Raw genomic sequence first — 20,623 nt, 5'->3', positions numbered from 1 at the left:
TCTCTCTGTCTCTCTCTCGGTGTCTCTGTCTATTTCTGTCTCTCGCTCTCCTTGTCTCTCTCTGTGTCTCTGTCTCTCTCTGTCTCTCAGTCTCTCTGTCTCTTTATCTCTTTCTCTCTGTTTCCTGCTCTCTTTGTCTCTCTCTGTGTCTCTCTCTCGCTCTCTTTGTCTCTCTCTGTGTCTCTCTCTGTCTCTCTCTGCGTCTCTGTCTCTCTCTTTGTCGCTCTGTCTCTCTCGCTCTCTTTGTCTCTCTCTGTGTCTGTCTCTCTCGCTCTCTTTGTCTCTCTCTGTGTCTGTCTCTCTCGCTCTCTTTGTCTCTGTCTGTCTCTCTCGCTCTCTTTGTCTCTCTCTGTCTGTCTCTCTCGCTCTCTTTGTCTCTCTCTGTGTCTGTCTCTCTCGCTCTCTTTGTCCCTCTCTGTGTCTGTCTCTCTCGCTCTCTTTGTCTCTCTCTGTTCTCTCTGTGTCTCTGTCTCTCTCGCTCTCTTTGTCTCTCTCTGTGTCTGTCTCTCTCGCTCTCTTTGTCTCTCTGTGTCTCTGTCTCTCTCGCTCTCTGTCTCTCTCTGTGTCTCTGTCTCTCTCGCTCTCTTTGTCTCTCTCTGTGTCTCTGTCTCTCTCGCTCTCTTTGTCTCTCTCTGTGTCTGTCTCTCTCTCTGTGTCTGTCTCTCTCGCTCTCTTTGTCTCTGTGTCTGTCTCTCTCGCTCTCTTTGTCTCTCTCTGTGTCTCTGTCTCTCGCTCTCTTTGTCTCTCTCTGTGTCTCTGTCTCTCGCTCTCTTTGTCTCTCTCTGTGTCTCTGTCTCTCGCTCTCTTTGTCTCTCTGTTCTCTCTGTGTCTCTGTCTCTCTCGCTCTTTTTGTCTCTCTCTGTGTCTGTCTCTCTCTCTGTGTCTGTCTCTCTTGCTCTCTTTGTCTCTCTCTGTGTCTGTCTCTCTCGCTCTCTGTCTCTCTCTGTGTCTGTCTCTCTCGCTCTCTTTGTCTCTCTCTGTCTGTCTCTCTCGCTCTTTTTGTCTCTCTCTGTGTCTCTGTCTCTCTCGCTCTCTTTGTCTCTCTCTCGCTCTTTTTGTCTCTCTCTGTGTCTCTGTCTCTCTCGCTCTCTTTGTCTCTCTCTGTGTCTCTGTCTCTCTCGCTCTTTTTGTCTCTCTCTGTGTCTCTGTCTCTCTTGCTCTTTTTGTCTCTCTCTGTGTCGCTGTCTCTCTCTGTCTCTCTCGCTCTCTTTGTCTCTCTCTCTAAAAAAATACTTGTTACATGAAATTTTAAGGACCTAATTTTAATTTTGTTGTAAAAGAATAAACGATGAAAGTTCACTTTCATCAGGTGTAAAGTTCCATACTTTATGTGGTGTGTATTTTATGATTATATGATGTTTTAGACAATTCAGAAAATCACGAATAAAACACATTTTCCTCATTTAGTTTTTTTAAGAAAAGAATAAAACGTTCACGCTTCGTCAGCCGTGACTTTGCAGCAGCGTGATGATAAAAGCCTCGGCTCGACGCCGTGCAGAAGGGAAAGTTCATGACCCCGACTACATGGGGATCAGGTTCTTGTGCGTGTTTTGTGACTCAGAGCTGATTCCACTCTAATGATGTGACACACTGAAGCCCAGACATTATGTAAGAGCTTAATTCCTCTCGAGTGGAATGTGAAGATCGTATACTGGTGACCTGAATGACACCAAAACAACCGCAAACAAAAACAACCTGGAACCTGATCAACGCCTCGGGTTTCTATATAACCGTCTCCTTATAAACAACATCGTCTCATTAGCATAGATTTACATATTCATACAGGAACAGAAGTGAAAATAAATCATTAACCTCATCATATCATTTCACTCTGGACAAGATGGAACTTACACCGGCTTTCTCCTGGCTTCATTCACCAATCTTATTAATTCATCAATCTATCTATCAATTCATCAATCCATCCATCTGTTCTATCCATCCATACATCAATTCATCCATCCATCTGTTCTATCCATCCATCCGTCTGTTACATCAATCCATACATCAATTCATCCATCCATCTGTTCTATCCATCCATCCATCTGTTACATCAATCCATCTATCAATTCATCAATCCATCCATCCGTTCTATCCATCCATCCGTCTGTTACATCAATCCATACATCAATTCATCCATCCATCCACCCATCCATCTGTTACATCCATCCATCTGTTCTATCCTTACATCCGTCTGCTACATCAATCCATCTATCAATTCATCCATCCATCCATCTGTTCTATCCATCCATCCATCTGCTACATCAATCCATACATCAATTCATCCATCCATCTGTTCTATCCATCCATCCGTCTATTACATCAATCCATACATCAATTCATCCATCCATCCATCCATCTGTCTGTTACATCAATCCTTTCATCTGTTCAGATTCATTCTATCATTCTCTTTCTGTCACTCTCTTTGTATGTGTCTTTATTTCTCTGTCTCTCTCTATCACACTCATCCTGCCTGCCTTCTGTCTGTCTGCTGCTTTCTGTCTTTCCAGTAATCTATAGTTCTCCTTCTGTCTCTTTCTATCTGTCTCTCTTTCTCGCTGTCTGTCTCCACATCTCTCTCTGTCTATCAATCTTTCTTCCGTTCTCTCTTTCTGTCTCTCTCATTCACTCACTCTAAATTTCTGTCTCTCTCTTTGTGTCTACTTCTTCCTCTATCTATCTATCTATCTATCTATCTACCTCTCTCTCTCTCGGGTTGGTCAGCGAGGAGATTGATGGCTTTTTGGCTCCTGGCTGTGCAGTATTGATTTGTGGCAGACAGACAGACAGACAGACAGACAGATACTCAGACTGTTGTGCAGAAAGACAGACTGATAGATAAACACGGTTGGATGGACAGACAGGCAAATAAACAGGAAGATAGTTGGACAAACAGACACAGAGATGACAAATAAAGTTCTGTATTCTCATGTGCAGTGTATAAGACAGAGGAAATACACACACGCACACACACACACGACTAATTAAAGACTAAAAATACTGGTCTTTTATTGTATTATGTAAAACCACAGAAGCTCTGTGCAGTAAACACACACTGCTTTAACACACCCACGGGGCCTCATGTCAAACACACACACACACACACACACACACACACACACACACACACACACAGTCACAGACAAACACACACACACACACACAGACGCAGTATGTAATGAACAGGGGTGTCATTGTCAGTGCCAGAGCAAAAACGTCACTCAAGTTTGTGTGTGTGTGTGTGTGTGTGTGTGTGTGTGTGTGTGTGTGTGTGTGAGAGAGAGAGAGAGAGAGAGAGAGAGAGAGAACACAGATGACTTCACTGCCACAGGAATGTGTTTTACTAAAATAAAGCCCACGTGGAGACGACGCCTTAAACACAAACACCAACTCCTGTTCCAGCAGCAGTGTGTGTCGTCTGTCTCAGAAACAAATGCAGCTTAGTCTGTGTAACACACACACACACACACACACAGATACACACACACACACACACATACACACACACAACCACGCACAGAACTTACACCAAACTTTCTTCTAACTTCATTCATCAATCCTATTTACTCATCCATAAATCTCTCTGTTTGACACATCCATCCATCCTTTCTTCCTTCCTTCCATCCATCCTTCCTTCCATCCATCTATCCATCCCTCCATCCATCCCTCCATCCATCCTTCCTTCCACCCATCTATCCATCCTTCCTTCCTTCCATCCGTCTATCCATCCTTCCTTCCATCCATCCTTCCAACCATTCATCCTTCCTTCCTTCCATCCGTCTATCCATCCTTCCTTCCAACCATCCATCCATCCTTCCTTCCAACCATCCATCCATCCTTCCTTCCTTCCTTCTTTCCTTCCATCCATCCTTCCAACCATCCATCCATCCTTCCTTCCTTCCATCCGTCTATCCATCCTTCCTTCCATCCATCCATCCATCCTTCCTTCCATCTATCCATCCTTCCTTCCTTCCATCTATCCATCCATCCGTCCATCCATTTGTTCCATCCATCCATTCATTGATCTGCCCATCTATCCAACCAGCCATCCATTTATCTGTTCCATCCATTCCAGACAGATAGATGGATCAGGCTGGTGGTCAGATCTATCCATCCATATGTTCCATCCATCCATCCATCCATCCCTCTGTCCATCCATCTATCTATCCATTCCCAAACAGACAGAGATGGATCAGCCTGGTGGTCAGATCCATCCATCCATTTGTTCTATCCATCCATACCCATGATCAGTGATGCTTTATGTTATGTTTCCTGACGTGTCAGTACAGTCGAGTTAATGTGATCGGTATGTGAGAGAGGAATCTGGATCAAAACATTCTCATTACTCTGGTGAAGAAACGACACGTTACATCACAACTTATAACATTTTAATCCACACTTTATACTGAAAACAGTCAAACACCGTACGTCGTAATAATCAGACTTTTATTTTAGACTCGGACGCAGTCACGGGGATGTTTTCGGAAGGTTTATATAACACGACAACTTTGAGGACAAAATTGAATTTAAACTGATAACAAACATCATATCACGAACAAAACAAAGTGAACTCTAATCATCAATAACATGTAAAGCTTCGTTTGGGTTCAATTCTGATGAACAGTCCAGGACTTTTAACCTTAGTCATAATTTTAAATAGAATTTATTAAATAAGATGTAGCGCTAACTCCCATATAGTGTGCTAGCATGTGTGTGTGTGTGTGTTCATTAAAAGAAACGCTTGCTTCTTTGTCTCACCAGCGTCCTCTCATGGTGATACATGTTCACGTAAGAGCTCAGCAAGTCGTCCATTCTGTGTCCCTAAAACACACAGGACACACACGATGAACTCGGAGAAAAACACAATGAGAAGTGTGTGAGGGAGGAAAAAAGGAAAAACAGAGAGATAACAGTGTCACACTGGATCCGTCAGCTGTCAATCAAGACATGCGGCGGAAACTTGAAACGAAAAGTCCATATGTCCTCACGACTGTAGAGATCAAAGGTCAACGGCAGTATTTAACAATGCAGATCAAAGCTAGCGCGCTAGCTCAAAGCTATAACATTTACAACTTCAATTCCTTTATAAAAAAAAAAGAATATCATAAAATAATAAATCAGCTAGTCGAGATTCATAAACGGTAAATAAATCGTGGACTTTCGCGTGAAAACGAACTAACTCTATGTCTTAACGCTCGTAACTCAGACAAGTCAGTAAATTGTTTTTATCTTAGACGTGTTCATCGACATACGAAGAACGTTGGTCTGGAATCCGGTTCGTGGAGACGACGTTTCCGCGCAGTTGCAATCATGACTTTAGATATTTTCATTCAAATGCTAAATAAAATGCAAAAATAAATAAATTAAGAAAATTTCAATTTAAAGGGATGTTTAAAACGTAGGATTTTTAAACGGCGTCTGAAACTGGATGTTGAACTGACTTTGAATTCTGCAGTTTGTGACACACGAAAAAAATAATAACATTTTTACGTGTAAATTCATACGATTAAAGAGGTGACTAACTGCGGACATTTGTAAATAAACGAGTGCCGAGTCGAAGTGGTCTCACCATAGAGGTTTCACAGAGCAGGGTGTTTCCCTTCACCAGGCTGCCGATGGTCAGGTGGAAGTAGGTGCTGCCGCTGGACCAGTTGGTGATTTTGCTGAACGGGTGCATAACCAGCACCTCCTACAGGACAACATCAAAACAGTCTTTTTCTTTCTTTCTTTCTTTCTTTCTTTCTCTCACTTGATCTCTCTCTCTCTTTTTTTTAGTTTTTAATTTGTACAAAATACGCTACACTTTGACACAAGCTCAAAAATAAAATGTATAAATCCAGCTTCAAAATCCTTTACAATGTAAACCGTAATGTTCCAAATTGTAAAATATTTCTTCCTTTTTAGTGGTGTGTTTTTTTTTAAATAAAAAATGTGCTGTAAAGTCAATTACTACAGCAAACCTATATGTCGTGATGTATGTCATGTATTGTAGAAAAATGAGATTGTGAGAAACATGAGAGGATTTTTTTTTGCCATAACGCCCAGGCCTAATAATACAGTATGTATATTGCGGTGCTTGTAGACATATTAACTTTAATTTGAATGATAATGAGTCTTTATTAATTACGTATACATTACAGCAGAGTGAAATTCTTTTCTTCATACCCCAGCTTGTTAGGAGGTTGGGGTCAGAGCGCAGGGTCATCCATGATACAGCGCCCCCTGGAGCAGAGAGGGTTAAGAGCCTTGCTCAATGGCCCAACAGTGGCAGCTTGGCAATGCTGGGGCTTCAACCCCTGACCTTCCGATCAGTAACCCAGAGCCTTAACTACCAAGCCACCACTGCCCCTATTTACTTTTATAATTGGTCATTTCCTATAAACACACTGAAGTAACGGTCTGCAGAATGTGTATGTCCCTCAGCTAAATATAAAGAGCTGTTTTAAAGAGAACTGTAACCACTGGGCCGGTCTGTTTGAAAGACAGCAGGAATGGAAGGTGTAGACTGGAAGTCTGCACACTGGCAAGCTGCAGGACTGGGTTACCTTGGTTTTGGGGTCGATGATGCTGACTCCTTGTTTGCTGATGGAGATCATGATGATGCTGGGATAGCAGCGGTCAGATGTTTGCTGTGAAAGATAAAGAAAACGATCTTTATTAATGAAACACAAAGCAAATCACCACGTTAAACTAATTTATTATTCCCCAAAAGACAGAATTTAGTGGGTGTGTATAAATCAACTGATTTTAAATAAAGGCGTAGCCTCAGTGTCTGTCAGTCTGAGTAAATAAAGGCGTGGCCTCAGTGTCTCTCAGTCTGAGTAAATAAAGGCGTGGCTTCGGTGTCTGTCAGTCTGAGTAAATAAAGGCGTGGCCTCGGTGTCTGTCAGTCTGAGTAAACGGAGGCGTGGCCTCAGTGTCTGTCAGTCTGAGTAAACGGAGGCGTGGCCTCAGTGTCTGTCAGTCTGAGTAAACGGAGGCGGGGCCTCAGTGTCTGTCAGTCTGAGTAAATAGAGGCGTGGCCTCAGTGTCTGTCAGTCTGAGTAAATAGAGGCGTGGCCTCAGTGTCTGTCAGTCTGAGTAAATAGAGGCGTGGCCTCAGTCTCCACATAATTACAATAATTACAAAAAGCTCAGTTTGTAGCATTCTTTTGTGTTTACCTTCACTTCGAAGAACGCACACCCGAACGTGGGCCAAGAAGCGATGACCTTCAGAAAGCGCACTTTAGCCTCGTCCACTGTGATTCCCGCCTGCTTATTGTACACACTGATTATGTGCTGCAACATAAATCACACACACACACACGGCTGTTTTAAATAGAGAGACAGACTGACAGACAGGCATTAATACAGACAGACAGAAGGACGGGTAGTCAGACGGATAACTGAATGGGAAGATGAATGGAGGGATGGACAGACAGACACATAACTGGACAGATAGACATTCAGACCTTTTTCCAGTCCTCAGTGGACATGAGCTTGTGCTGATCAGCGGGTACGAGATCTTTCATCATTCTGGGGATCATGACGAACTGTGATCGGTCTGCGTCCACTTGCACCCTGAACAGGAGTCCGGCCAGAGAGATCATGTCCTCCTTCTCCACATTGTGATAACCACGCAGATACTTCGGCAACTCCTGAACAAACACAACACACCGGCACACCGTTCAGAGGTCAAGCACAAGCAGGTGACACAGCCATCATGGGTTTACTTCAATTAAAAGTAAACAAACGTATTAGACAAGGCACTGATCCGATACCCAGGATCACCATCGGGCCGATACCAGCAAATAATGCTTGATCAGATATCGCAGAAAAAAATGGATCTGGTCCTGTAACAAATGAAAAAAAAAAAAGAGCTAGTCTTGTAACAAATGAAAAAAAAAAAGAGCTAGTCTTGTAACAAATGAAAAAAAAAAAGAGCTAGTCTTGTAACAAATGAAAAAAAAAAAGAGCTAGTCTTGTAACAAATGGAAAAAAAAAAAAAAGATCTGGAAAAGATTTGTTTTGTATAGAACTGTAAATGTAAAGAAACTTTATATGGATTTTTGTGTGAAAGCAGTGGTTTTGTGAAAGTTGTGTTTTAACTATGTACGTTTTCCCCTGTATTGAAGTGCTTCAGTTAAAAAATAATCATTTTAAAGCTTTGTAGCTTTGTAATAAAACATTAGCGGATGAGTATCGATATCAGCTGACAGTCAGGGTTTCAGTAACAGTATCAGAAAGGAAAAAAAAAACAGATATCGTATAACATTGTCATAATTTAAAAAGACAGATGAAATCGGATTTCACTTGTCGAACAGGTCCTTATCAAATATAAAGCTTTTCGGATTTGAGCTTTTGAGGATTTAAACTCACCTGAGGAAAATGGAACATGAGGTCAGCCTTCAGATCTTTCCCAGGAATCACGTTAAACCAGAGCTTCCTCATGAACAGCACCAGATAGGGAACGGTTGTTGAAATCGCTACACACGCACACACACACACACACACACACACACACACACACACATATATATATGAGTATATTAAAATATTTTTTTAAAAAAGTAATTATAAATTATAAAGTAATTATAAATAAATGTAATTATTTAAAACAGCACAGATTCTGATAACAAACTTTTTAAAACATGATTGAACTTTTTATAATAATAATAATAATAATAATAATAATAATAATAATGGTAGCTCAGTGGTTAAGACATTGGAAGTCTAATCAAAAGGTCATGAGCTCAAATCCAAGCACCACCAAGCTGCCACAGTTGGGCCCTTGAGCAAGCCCCTTAACCCTCAGCTGTTCAGTTGTATAAATGAGAAATATGTAAGTCGCTCTGGAAGAAGCCGTCTGCCAAATGGCGTTAATGTAATGTAAATTGGAGCGTTGTTAATGTTCCGCTTTACACGCTAGGGCTGGGAGATGTGACAAAAACATATAACGATACTTTCATGATATTTCTAGAAAACACAATATGCATCACGATTTCATTTGAAGGTTTGATAACAAACTTCCGAAAAATCAATACATATTGAGTGTAAAAAAAAAAAAAAAAAAAAAAGGGTAAAAGTAAAGGCAGAGCTGCTACAATCTGAACAATCTAAAAACTAGTCACACCTAACGTCTAACTTTCAATCGGACTGTAAAACGTTACTTAACAATGTGATGGAAACGATGCGCACGTCCTTTGTAACGACTGATTTCAACATTTATATAATTTTTCATATTTCCCAGCCCTGATTACATGTGAACTGTAAAAATGTCCTCAAAAAGGAAGTAGTTTGAAAAATACGGACTCCTTCGCCACATTCTGAAGTTTTATACTGCAGCGTCAGTGCAGTTACTGTATAGCGCCGTCTCTGTAAAACTCACCTTCTTTGGCTTTTTTTCCTTTCTTGGGAGGGTCTGTGAGCTCCTTCAGGTTGTCGAAAAAGTACTGCTGCTCGTTCATGCTCACGACCTGAAATCATGTGACGGGAATATTTTTCAGTACCCAGAGTTTCTTGAAATCAGAGTATCATGAAATCCCTTGTTTACACCAGATTGTTTCAGGGCTGCTCGTGTATCTGGATTATGTTTACGTAGCAAAGCTGGTTTTCTAAATGTAGTAGCTAAATAACATTTTTACTAGCCGACATACTGTACTACCACCTTACATGTAGCAATGCACCTCGTGTAAGGAATAAAACATTCCGTAGTAAAATCCTGAGGGACAGTGTGGTGTGATGAAGCGAAGTTACTGTTACCACTACCCTGAAGGATGTTATTTTCCAATAACAGTGTGTCCCTGAGTGTTGTGGAACATCTGTGATACACATTAGTTCCTGTTCTTACTTTCGTAATAGCGGCTACAAACAGTCGTTCCTTCACCAGCCTCTTTTCATCATGTTACCGAGAAACCACAAAGCATAAGCTCCTCCATTCGTGAAGATGCCAGAAAACGTAAAGTTACAGCTTTACCGACACTGGAGACTCCTTCCATCAGTGGTAAATAACTTGGTTCACTATTTGCAAATGGTGCTTGGACCCCGTTAATTGCTGCTTGCAACCTGTTAATAATCCCACATTCTTTGAGGAGCCCAAACCATTAAGTTGTAGGAACAGCAAATTTTAAGGATATGCTAAGTCTAAACAAGATTTACCTCAATCGGCCAAACGGGGATACTATGAAGTTGGCTTTCAAGTGTTATGAGCATATGATTTACATATGATACAATAACAGGATTTTAGACAAATTTAGTAAATGCGTCTGCTTAAATTCTTCTCTGATCGAGTGAAGACTTATGAAACGGTCAGGTGAGAACAGCATCAAAAGGTCCAGATGTGCGAACCTTGTTTGTGGTTTTCACAAACAGACTGTAGCCATCAGCAGAAGACAGCATGAGATTATTGGCGATATTGCGACACAGGTCACGGATCCTCGTAGTGGTGGTGACTTCATAGATCTAAAGAAAAAAAAGAAAAAAGAAAAGTGAGTTATTAAGTGTGTTACTGGAAGGTGGAAGTGAAATAATATCATTCCGGAAAGACTATGCTGTTTCCGTACATCTTCTGTATTATCAGGGAAATGAACTTTGTGGAAGATCTGGGAGCTGTTTTGCTGGATGGCGTCCACTTCCACCTGATGAGGGGCCATTGTTCTGGCTTCCAATCTGTGAAAAGAAATATATATATATATATATATATATATATATATAAAAGACGCTGAACGCAGCTGGACCAGTTTAATTAATGAAATGCAGTTAATATATACATATATACTGTACATATTCAGTCCACCGTGGGCACATCACAAACACACCCTGTTCACTATATTCTATAATACTGCAGAACAATCTACATACAACACAGGATTTCAGAGTGCACTGCATATTTACTCTCAAAATAATGTTCTATAATCAGGTGACTATTTTTGGACATATAGTATATTACATACCGTACGTCAGGTTATTCCAATCTTTTAAACACACAAACATTTAAGAAATATAAATCTTAAGCATGTTTATTCAGGTCACTAGTGGTACACGTGAGCTCAGTTTGGGCTCCAAACTGGTAGCCTACCTGAGCATCCCCTGTAGTCGCTGCAGACAGGCGGCTGAGAGCGGCTCTCTGGGTCTGGTCTCTAAGAAGCGTTGGGTGTGTTTTAGCAAATCCTTACTGGGGGGAAAAAGTCCACAACAAAGCCACAACAGCTGCCAGCCTCGCTCCATACTAAACCTGTGAGCCAAAAAAGGTATACAAGGAATTACTGACTTATGTTCTAGTGTTTGAAACACATAAAAAAACAAAACAAACAAACAAACAAACTATATATATATATATATATATATATATATATATATATATATATATATATATATATATATATATATATATATATACATAAAAATATGATTTATTTACCCATTGTTGTTGTTGGTGAGCTGCTTCATGATCTGGCAGTAAACTTCATCTCTGAGTTCAGGGTGCTGCAGCACAGGTCCATAGATCTGGTCTGTCAGCTCCACGGGGTTCCTTGCAATTTTGATGGGATAGTCACCCATATACTTGAGAATAGGTACAGGAATGTTAAAGAAAACACTTACAACTTAATTACATTTTCTAACGACAAGAAAACTATATTCCTAACATCTTAATTTGGCCCTCTTCAGAGAGCCCTCTTGCATGGTCCTTTATTCCCAGAGCCCTAAGTTTCCACTGTCCTATATTCCCAGAGCCCTAAGTTTCCACTGTCCTATATTCCCAGAGCCCTAAGTTTCCATTGTCCTATATTCACAGAGCCCTAAGTTTCCACTGTCCTATATTCCCAGAGCCCTAAGTTTCCATTGTCCTATATTCATAGAGCCCTAAGTTTCCATTGTCCTATATTCACAAAGCCCTAAGTTTCCATGGTCCTTTATTCCCAGAGGCCTATGTTTCCATTGTCCTATATTACCTGAGCCCTATGTTTCCATGGTTCTATATTCCCAGAGCCCTATGTTTCCATGGTCCTTTATTCCCTGAGCCCTATGTTTCCATGGTCCTTTATTCCCAGAGCCCTATGTTTCCATGGTCCTTTATTCCCAGAGCCCTATGTTTCCATGGTTCTTTATTCCCAGAGCCCTATGTTTCCATGGTTCTATATTCCCAGAGCCCTATGTTTCCATGGTCCTTTATTCCCTGAGCCCTATGTTTCCATGGTCCTTTATTCCCAGAGCCCTATGTTTCCATGGTCCTTTATTCCCAGAGCCCTATGTTTCCATGGTTCTTTATTCCCAGAGCCCTATGTTTCCATGGTTCTTTATTCCCAGAGCCCTATGTTTCCATGGTTCTATATTCCCAGAGCCCTATGTTTCCATGGTCCTTTATTCCCTGAGCCCTATGTTTCCATGGGTCTATATTCACAGAAACCTATGTTTTTATTGTCCTATGTTCCAGGGGCCCTATGTTTCCATTGTCCTATATTCCCAGTTTACTCAATAGGAAAAGATGTCCACACCATCATAAACTACAAATGCTCATATTCTGATATTTCTATTCAAGAAATAACCTCTGAAGTCCAATAATGGACATGCTGCTCTCAAATAGCTGCCGGACATACAGTATAGAGAACAGTGAACTTGGGAATCCTTTCACTGTTTCCCCTGGAGTACTGAAGTGTGTTGATGTGCGTCTGGAGAGTATAGAAGGGCTGTGAATGTTTCAGTGAGCAGAAAGGATATCAATGAAGGTGTTGCAGGCCAGCTGGCTGAGCTCAGAGTTTTTCTGCAGACTCTTCATAAGCGGCTGTTTCATCGGTTCTTTCGATCGCACCCACAGTTTCTCTCGCACACCGGGTCTACCATGACGTCCTGCTTGATTAGCCGGCTCTCTGCGGATCAATACAACAACACACCACTGAAACGACTCAAAATTATACCGGACTGAATCAGCGCGGGTTCTAAATGTGTGTTTCATACAGCCGATCGTTAATCTCACTGCCAATCACTGGGCATCAGATTGTCTCCTCTAACACTATTAAATCCAACCGGGGCAGAGTCGATACCTGAAATACTCAAAGGAGAACTCTTTGAGTGACATATGAGCCACTCTATCTGTGGTCATGTCCTCCTTCGGTGGAGCCGTCAGCACCGCCTTCTTCTGATCTGGGTCCAATAGAGCCTAAAGATGGCAGTGTAACAGAAAAGCAACATTTTTATTACCACAAAGACTGAGACGGAAAAAAAGACGGAACATTAAAACCCTGTGTCATAAGACTGACATAAGCGTGTCATAAACACATCATGACAGTTGCCATCACAGGTGACGTATTATTTCATGACCTAACCTTCTATATCAGGTAATAATTTTATTGGGTTACTAAAAAACGTTATTAAAAATGTTTACGAGCACAGATTATATATTAAGTCATGTAATGTTATTAAAATATATTGTCATAACACTGACAGTCACAAGTTTATGTTATGACCTGTTTATGTCAGGTTAGACATTCATGATATAACTCAGGTACAGTCAGGTACTAATTTTACTGGGAGGAAAAAAGGCTGTTATAAATGTTATTATGACATGTTTATGACAGGTTATTCCCACTGCTATGGCAGCTTCATAAAGTACTTATAATGATACTTGCCATAAGAATTGTCATAAGTCAGTCATAATCATGCCATATCATATTCTCCTAGGACTGACAATCATGTCATTTTCTCTCATGACAGTTGTTTCTAATGTTAGCATTATCACAATTTGTCTTGAGAAATTTCTATCATGACATGTTTATGACAGGTTTTGACCACAGCTATAACCGCATCATAAAGCACTTTTTTCATAACAAATGTAATAAGACTGACAATCATGTCACGTCATACCCAAGCCATAAACATGTCATAACCCATGATACCTGCAGCTAATTACAAAATGACATTATTACAAACCGCTATGACAGTTGACAGTGAATGACATAGCAACCTAACGTCACGTAGTGATTATATTGGGTAAAAAGGTTATTAGAAATTCTATTATGATATGCTTATGACAGGATATTGTAAAAGGTTACATCAAGTCATAATTTATTGTCATAAGACTGACATAATCATGTCATAAACATGCCAGGAACAATGGTTTTTTTTTTTCTAATGCTACCATTATTATCATTTGCTATGATATTGATACGACATTACAGCCTAATGTCAGGTATTCATTCAAATTCTATTATATCAGGTTGGGATTAGGGTTAGAAGCATCATAAAGCACTCATGACTATTGTCATAATGCTAAACAGAGCAAACAGAGTGGAGTGATGTGATGTCATGTGGTATGAGAGTTGTCTTTAAAGACGCGTCATAGTATTTTGTCCTAACACCTTTGCTAACTAAAGTGCACGCTGAAAACAAATTTAGCACGTGACGTAAGCATGGCGTCACTGTTACATCACTACCAGTATCAATACCAGTATGTCATCCGAGGGTCTACTCAGGGTCGGCAGGATCATAATAGTGTCTGTAGAAACGGCTCCGCTTTGTCCTGTTCTATCGTTCCTCCCGTTAATCCAGCCTCCCTCAGGAGCGTACTGTCCGTCTTTGATGATGTTGATGAGATCTCCCTTTTTACAGCTCAGGAATGTCGCGTCATCTACAGAAGGAAAGTGTTTAGCTGTAAGTGTTTAAACTTGTGAAATGACTTGGAAGACTACTAGACTGTGTGTGTGTGAGTGTGTGTGTGTGTGTGTGTGTGTGTTTGCAGCGCACCTTGTCTGCTGCAGTCCTGTACAGCCACGGCATAGACGGAGCGCTCCTTCAGCCCATCGAGGAACATAGACAGGAGCTCCACCATGCTGTGAGCATGAACTGCCACCATCTTATACTCGCCTCTCAGCGTGGAGAGATGCACCACCTCACTCATCCGACCCTCACTGCGGGGAGGAAGAGAGAGATGCGGGTCAACAAAGGTGTTACTTTATAGCGGTTACAGTATGCTGTCCAGTGGAGGCGAGAAAAAGGGGGAAAATGTAGAGAGAAAGAGAAAAAAGAAAGATGATGTGAAAGAGAGAAACATAAAGAGAAGGAAGTAAGAAAGATCATTGCGTGAAGGTATGTGTATACAGCGGTGCACGTGTGTGTGTGTGTGTGTGTGTGTGTGTTTTTGTGTCTGTAGCAATGTTTCCATCCAAGTTGCAAATTTAAAAATTGGAATATCGAATAAAATATTTGCGAATAAAGCACTGTTTCCATCAGGCGTGTTCAAAAGAACATAATCGTCACTTCCGGGGAAACCAGCGCATCTCGCTCGCCGCCATTTGAACTTTTCCGAGCCGATTATCCTATCACATGATTTGTTGAGGCAAAGTCGCATGACTTTTTTTTTGATGCGCATTAAGGAATTTATTCAGTAGATGTGTTTCCATCATTGTTTACGCGCATGTCTTGTTATCGAAGAAAAAATGTTTTCATGTGACATCCCAAAATTCACGTAAAAGTACGTGGATGGAAACACAGCTTACAAAAACTATAACCTAGCATCATATTAGCATATTTCCAAACGTAAGAGCAGTTTTGGTACAAAAAAAAACCAAACAAAAAAAAAAACCACAGACCTGACTATTTTGACCCCGGTCACCTCGGGATAAGAGAGCTTCAGGTACATTTTCTCTTTTCCTTCCTGAAACGAGACGCCGTACCAGTTAACAGCCACCACTAGCTTTTCTTCATTGAAATTAGGACCTGGAGCAGGAAGAAGAAACGCAATCAGTATGTCCACGTGGAAGAGTGTAGCGTTAGAGCCTAGAGGTATAAACACACAGCAGAGCTCGTGTACCTGAAATCATGGAGGCCTCGTAAAATTTAGAGAAGTAGATGGGCCAGTTGAGACGGGCGTACCCGACCACTTCTGCTTTCACACTATCGGGACTCACCCCGGAGTTTATATACGAGCCCTGTATCAGGAGATCAAATCGCATCTCATATTAAATCTCTCCATCATATTAAATGTTGAATTCTTGATATAATAATAGAAATATAACTACAATATGGTAAATCTGTTCATCGTGTGCAATGCACTGTGTTAATATATTGTCCATTTAAAAAAAAAGTGCTAAAATACCTGTTGGTGGGCGGAGCTGACCAGCTGCACCAACTTGATCTCTGACTTGTTCTCGATCAGATGGAGGCTCAGACACTCCCACACGATACTTACAGCCTTCTCCCTGCTGCTCTCCCTGCCGTACTTGATGTAATAGTGCTTTGCTGCGATCTGCACGTAGTCGTCCTCCTGAATAACAAGCAATAAAAATCATTATCTTGGCCTATTAATAAAGATTCATAACTCGGTACAAACAAGGATTGAATTAAATTAAACCTCCACTCAAAACCTGGATATATAAATGTCATAAGCATGTTTAATTGGATAATATAGTAAAGTAAACCGAGGTCAGGCAGATGGCTGGTTAGTAATAGTCACGCTATTACACGATTATAAGCGCTGTTTTTAATCGTGCTGTACCGCTGTCTATGTTTCCTCACAACATCAATCTACAGTTTGTAGAAAATGTACATGCAGAGCGAGTGGTTTCAACAGTTTATATCACAGTGCTGTTGAATTCTGGATTGCGATTGGTCAGAAGGTGTTGATTCGTTTTCTAGAACAGCGGCTCTGACAGCAACGCAGCCGCACAGCACAGGTTTATATTATCGCGCTCATTCTAACATGTTATCGTTTCCATAGTAACTTTAAAGGGATAAAAGTAAGAGGAATGAAACACTTATGGATGCACTGTGATAGGAATGTTAAGTTTGGGGTATGAACAGTAGCGGTATACTTGTTCAATTCAATTCAATAAAATTTTATATGTATAGCGCTTTTTACAGCTGTCATTGTCTCAAAGCAGCTTTACAGAAACATATAAACACAGGATATAGATTTTAAGTGTGTGAATTTATCCCTATTGAGCGAGTCGGTGGTGATGGTGGTGAGGAAAAACTCCCTAAGATGTTATGAGGAAGAAACCTTGGGAGGAACCAGACTCAGAAGGGAACCCGTCCTCATCTGGGTAACAACGGATAGTGTGAAAGTAAAGGAAAGTTCATTATGGTTTTATATGAAGTCTGTTTTGTTGAACTAGTCCACTGTTCACTAAAGGAGACCTGAGTGTAAAACTGCATGTGGTAATTACAGTCCCAAGGCCATTGCAGCAACCGTACTTGTTGATTGTTTTCCTATAACCACACAACATAGAGGGTTTTATTCCTTACTTAAGATGTTACAGCTCAAAAATGACACGGACATGCAAAACATAAAGGCATGTGAATGCTAAAAGCTCATAATGTTGGACTGAAAGGATTAAAAAGATCTCCCTTTTCTGGAGAATCACAGGTATATTTTAATTTATTTATTCTTAATGAACCAGTGTGTATGATGACCTTATCACAGTGATAGTCTCCAGACTTGAGGTCATGGATGATCTGCGTGTAAATGAGCTCTGTGCTGATGGGGTCAACAGTGCAGTCATGCCACGGAGTGAAGAGCTCTTTCTTGAAAGAGAGGTGCCACTGAGCTCCCTTCTCCTCTTGTCCCTGCCTCCTCTCCTCCTGCTCACATAGAGAGATGGCGTCCAGCACGTGATGCCTGCTGCTGCCTAGAGACCAGTTCTGCACAGACAATATCACACACTTGGATCAGAGCTACAGGACGGACCCATCTTTGTCTCATTAGCAGCTACAGCTGAATGAATACGGAGCGAAACTTGCAACGTCTGAAAGCTAAACACATTTAACTGACACGAACAACTGAAGCCAAATTTGGCCCGAACCTTGTCTTGGTAGGTCATGTAGAGCGAGAATCCGAATGTGTCTTTCAGATTGATTTTCTGTGCGATGGCGCTGCAGAGCTCTGAAGAAGTGCTGGAAGAGTCCACGGGCAGAGTGAGGACACGCCCGTCCATCAGGGTTACCTCCACTTTAATGGGCTTCTTCATCTCCATGGCCTGAATTGTACCACAGCATGGCTGGATTATGCTCTTATTTCTAACAATACGCTGCATTAATGCGCCATAACGTTAAGGATAAAAAACGTACGTGTAGCTCGGTCCAGCATGGCACTTCCTTTCTCTCGCCGTTAGTCAGTGTTCTCTGGAGGCGATCGGCACAGGAAGCGGAGAACTCAGCAGGTCCACGATGAATAAAATACTCCAGGTACTGTTTTACACAAGAGCTTGGATTAGATTAGAAATGAGTGAAATGGAGTAAATGTATTAAATAAAAATCCAAAAGAGAATGAGAATAGAGTACAAGGAAAAGAACTGAAGCGGGCGATAGGAAGATAGATTTAAGCACAACAGAATAGAACGTAATGTTTGTTCGACCGCAGTGGAACAGAACACAAACAAGTTCATTACAAAAGTAAATTTAACTTGAATGGAACAAAAAAAAAATCATCATTGAGTTCATCTGGACTCAACAGAAGAAAAACAGAGGAAACGAGTATACAAAAATTCAGCACAGAACAGAATTGAGTTTATTATAGAATTTAGTATAGGACAAAATACTACAGAGCACAACAAAGTTGTAGTAGCGTTACAGTTACAAAGTCACAAGAGAGTCCATTATTGTAAATTATTACACTACTGTAAACTATAGATACCATTTAAAATTATAGAGTTCATTATACTGTAAACTATAAAGTTCATTATAAACTAGACTTCATTAAAAACTATAGATTCCATTATAAACGACAGAGTTCATTATAAACTATAGATTCCATTATAAACTATAGATTCCATTATAAACGATAGAGTTCTTTATAAACTATAGATTCCATTATAAACTATAGATTCCATTATAAACGATGGAGTTCATTATAAATGCTGGAGTTTATTACACTGTAAACTATAAAGTTCATTATAAATGCTGGAGTTTATTACACTGTAAACTATAAAGTTCATTATAAATGCTGGAGTTTATTACACTGTAAACTATAAAGTTCATTATAAACTAGACTTCATTAAAAACTATAGATTCCATTATAAACGACAGAGTTCATTATAAACGAAAGAGTTCATTTTAAACGACGGAGTTCATTTTAAACGACGGAGTTCATTATAAACGATGGAGTTCATTATAAACAATGGGGTTCATTATAAACGATGGAGTTCATTATAAACGATGGAGTTCATTATAAACTAGACTTCATTAAAAACTATAGATTCCATTATAAACGATGGAGTTCATTATAAACGATAGAGTTCATTATAAAAGATAGAGTTCATTATAAACGACGGAGTTCATTATAAACGACAGAGTTCATTATAAACGATGGAGTTCATGAAGCACAGAATGAAGCACATCAGAGAGAATAGAGAATAGAAAAAGAAAGATAGATTGGAATAAAATAGTAGTGTGAGTAGAGTAGTGTGTATAATTGTTCGGTGCGTTCTTACTCGAATCAGGAGCTCAGTTGGAGGGAAAATCCCGAGACAGATGGAGAGAAGCAGCCAGCCTTGCTTACAGCTCTTCTGGTTCTTATTCTTCGTCAGCTGCTTACAGATCTGACAGTAGATCTCATCTCTGAAACAAATGCCAGAAAAGGTGTACAGTTTTCGGCTGCAAATATGTCTGAGAAGAAAAAAACACATCTAAAAAAATTTTTAAAATAAAAAAGATAAATTTAGAGTACCGAATGTTAGGTCTGCGTAAGGCATATCCTACAATGATCTGCAATTTCTCCAAGGAGGTCATGGGACGATCCAAACTGGGTCCTTCTCCGATCAGAACATCACCCTCTTCGTGCATGTCTTCCATCTGCAAGACAGGAAATTAATCAACATTTAATCGATTAATTACTGGGAGTCATACACCCTGAGCGTGAATTTATTGCTTCATTCAAAAAGTGTTTAATAATGTACATATACATCTCATATAATACTATAATACTATACAATATGTGTATGAATGCCTGACCTCCTCTATAATGGCGGAGTGTTTCCTCTTATTGTTGCTGAGTTTGTTCTGTTTTTGTTTTTTACGCAGGATTTTCTGTAGACAAGTTATTACAGCAGTTATTAAAACATGTACAGCACACGCTTGAAGACAATCATCATCAACTTATTAATGTACAAAAAAAAGGTGGATTTTCACCTGATCCAAACCAACGAGGCTACTGAGACGCCGGCCCTGGCGCTGGCCCAGGTGCTGGCCCAGGTGCTGCTGGATGAGGTCGGGGGTTAGAGACTGACGAGCCTGCCTCAGCTCAGGTATATCACCCATGAATCTCAAGATGATCCACCAAACAGTTAGACAGGCCTGCAGAGAGGAGGACAGGATGAGAGGTCAGAGGAATAAAATAGGAGAGCAATGACAGAATGAGAAGAAAAATAAAGCGGCGCTCACCAGCGTGTCTCCTTCGTCCTCGTGGTAGAGCAGCGGCTGCTTCAGTCTCTGCTGGATGTGTGTGTGAGTAGCAGAGCGCTGGAAATGCATGGCAGAGAACTTTTCAAACGCAAACTCGTCGTCATCCTCATCCTCTTCTTCCTCTTCTTCCTTTTCTTCCTCTTCTTCAGGTATGATGTCATTTAAAGCTGTTTTTACTACAATCTGCACGGGTTTCTCTACCTCTTTATTCTTCTTCAGTTCCACGGTTTGTTCTTCCTGTAAAAGTAAAACAGTA

At 40.5% G+C, this 20,623-nt stretch overlaps 1 protein-coding gene across 3 annotated transcripts in view; it reads right to left on the bottom strand.

Annotated features, from left to right (window-relative positions):
- Positions 1-3,915: 3,915 nt before the first annotated feature.
- The window catches only part of myo7bb (myosin VIIBb), a 35,361-nt gene continuing 18,653 nt past the window's right edge, over positions 3,916-20,623 (bottom strand). For all 3 annotated transcript variants that reach the window (XM_053646783.1, XM_053646784.1, XM_053646785.1), the window contains 26 exons: positions 20,347-20,604; positions 20,095-20,259; positions 19,918-19,992; positions 19,634-19,758; positions 19,398-19,524; positions 18,037-18,156; positions 17,772-17,945; positions 17,383-17,610; positions 16,067-16,234; positions 15,782-15,899; positions 15,561-15,687; positions 14,716-14,879; positions 14,418-14,599; positions 13,017-13,132; positions 12,694-12,842; positions 11,396-11,549; positions 11,054-11,209; positions 10,539-10,644; positions 10,324-10,437; positions 9,365-9,452; positions 8,356-8,462; positions 7,449-7,634; positions 7,159-7,275; positions 6,543-6,626; positions 5,567-5,686; positions 3,916-4,818 (listed from right to left, as the gene is read on the bottom strand). In XM_053646783.1, coding sequence (XP_053502758.1) covers positions 4,726-4,818; positions 5,567-5,686; positions 6,543-6,626; positions 7,159-7,275; positions 7,449-7,634; positions 8,356-8,462; positions 9,365-9,452; positions 10,324-10,437; positions 10,539-10,644; positions 11,054-11,209; positions 11,396-11,549; positions 12,694-12,842; positions 13,017-13,132; positions 14,418-14,599; positions 14,716-14,879; positions 15,561-15,687; positions 15,782-15,899; positions 16,067-16,234; positions 17,383-17,610; positions 17,772-17,945; positions 18,037-18,156; positions 19,398-19,524; positions 19,634-19,758; positions 19,918-19,992; positions 20,095-20,259; positions 20,347-20,604 — 3,621 coding nt within the window. In that variant the 3' untranslated portion in view covers positions 3,916-4,725. The remainder of the gene's footprint in view (positions 4,819-5,566; positions 5,687-6,542; positions 6,627-7,158; positions 7,276-7,448; positions 7,635-8,355; positions 8,463-9,364; positions 9,453-10,323; positions 10,438-10,538; positions 10,645-11,053; positions 11,210-11,395; positions 11,550-12,693; positions 12,843-13,016; positions 13,133-14,417; positions 14,600-14,715; positions 14,880-15,560; positions 15,688-15,781; positions 15,900-16,066; positions 16,235-17,382; positions 17,611-17,771; positions 17,946-18,036; positions 18,157-19,397; positions 19,525-19,633; positions 19,759-19,917; positions 19,993-20,094; positions 20,260-20,346; positions 20,605-20,623) is intronic.

This window comes from Ictalurus furcatus, chromosome 17 (genome assembly GCF_023375685.1).
Source record: "Ictalurus furcatus strain D&B chromosome 17, Billie_1.0, whole genome shotgun sequence".
Taxonomy (NCBI): domain Eukaryota; kingdom Metazoa; phylum Chordata; class Actinopteri; order Siluriformes; family Ictaluridae; genus Ictalurus; species Ictalurus furcatus.
The sequence above is the reverse complement of the archived record's forward strand: the minus strand, read 5'-3'. Positions and strand labels throughout refer to the sequence as shown.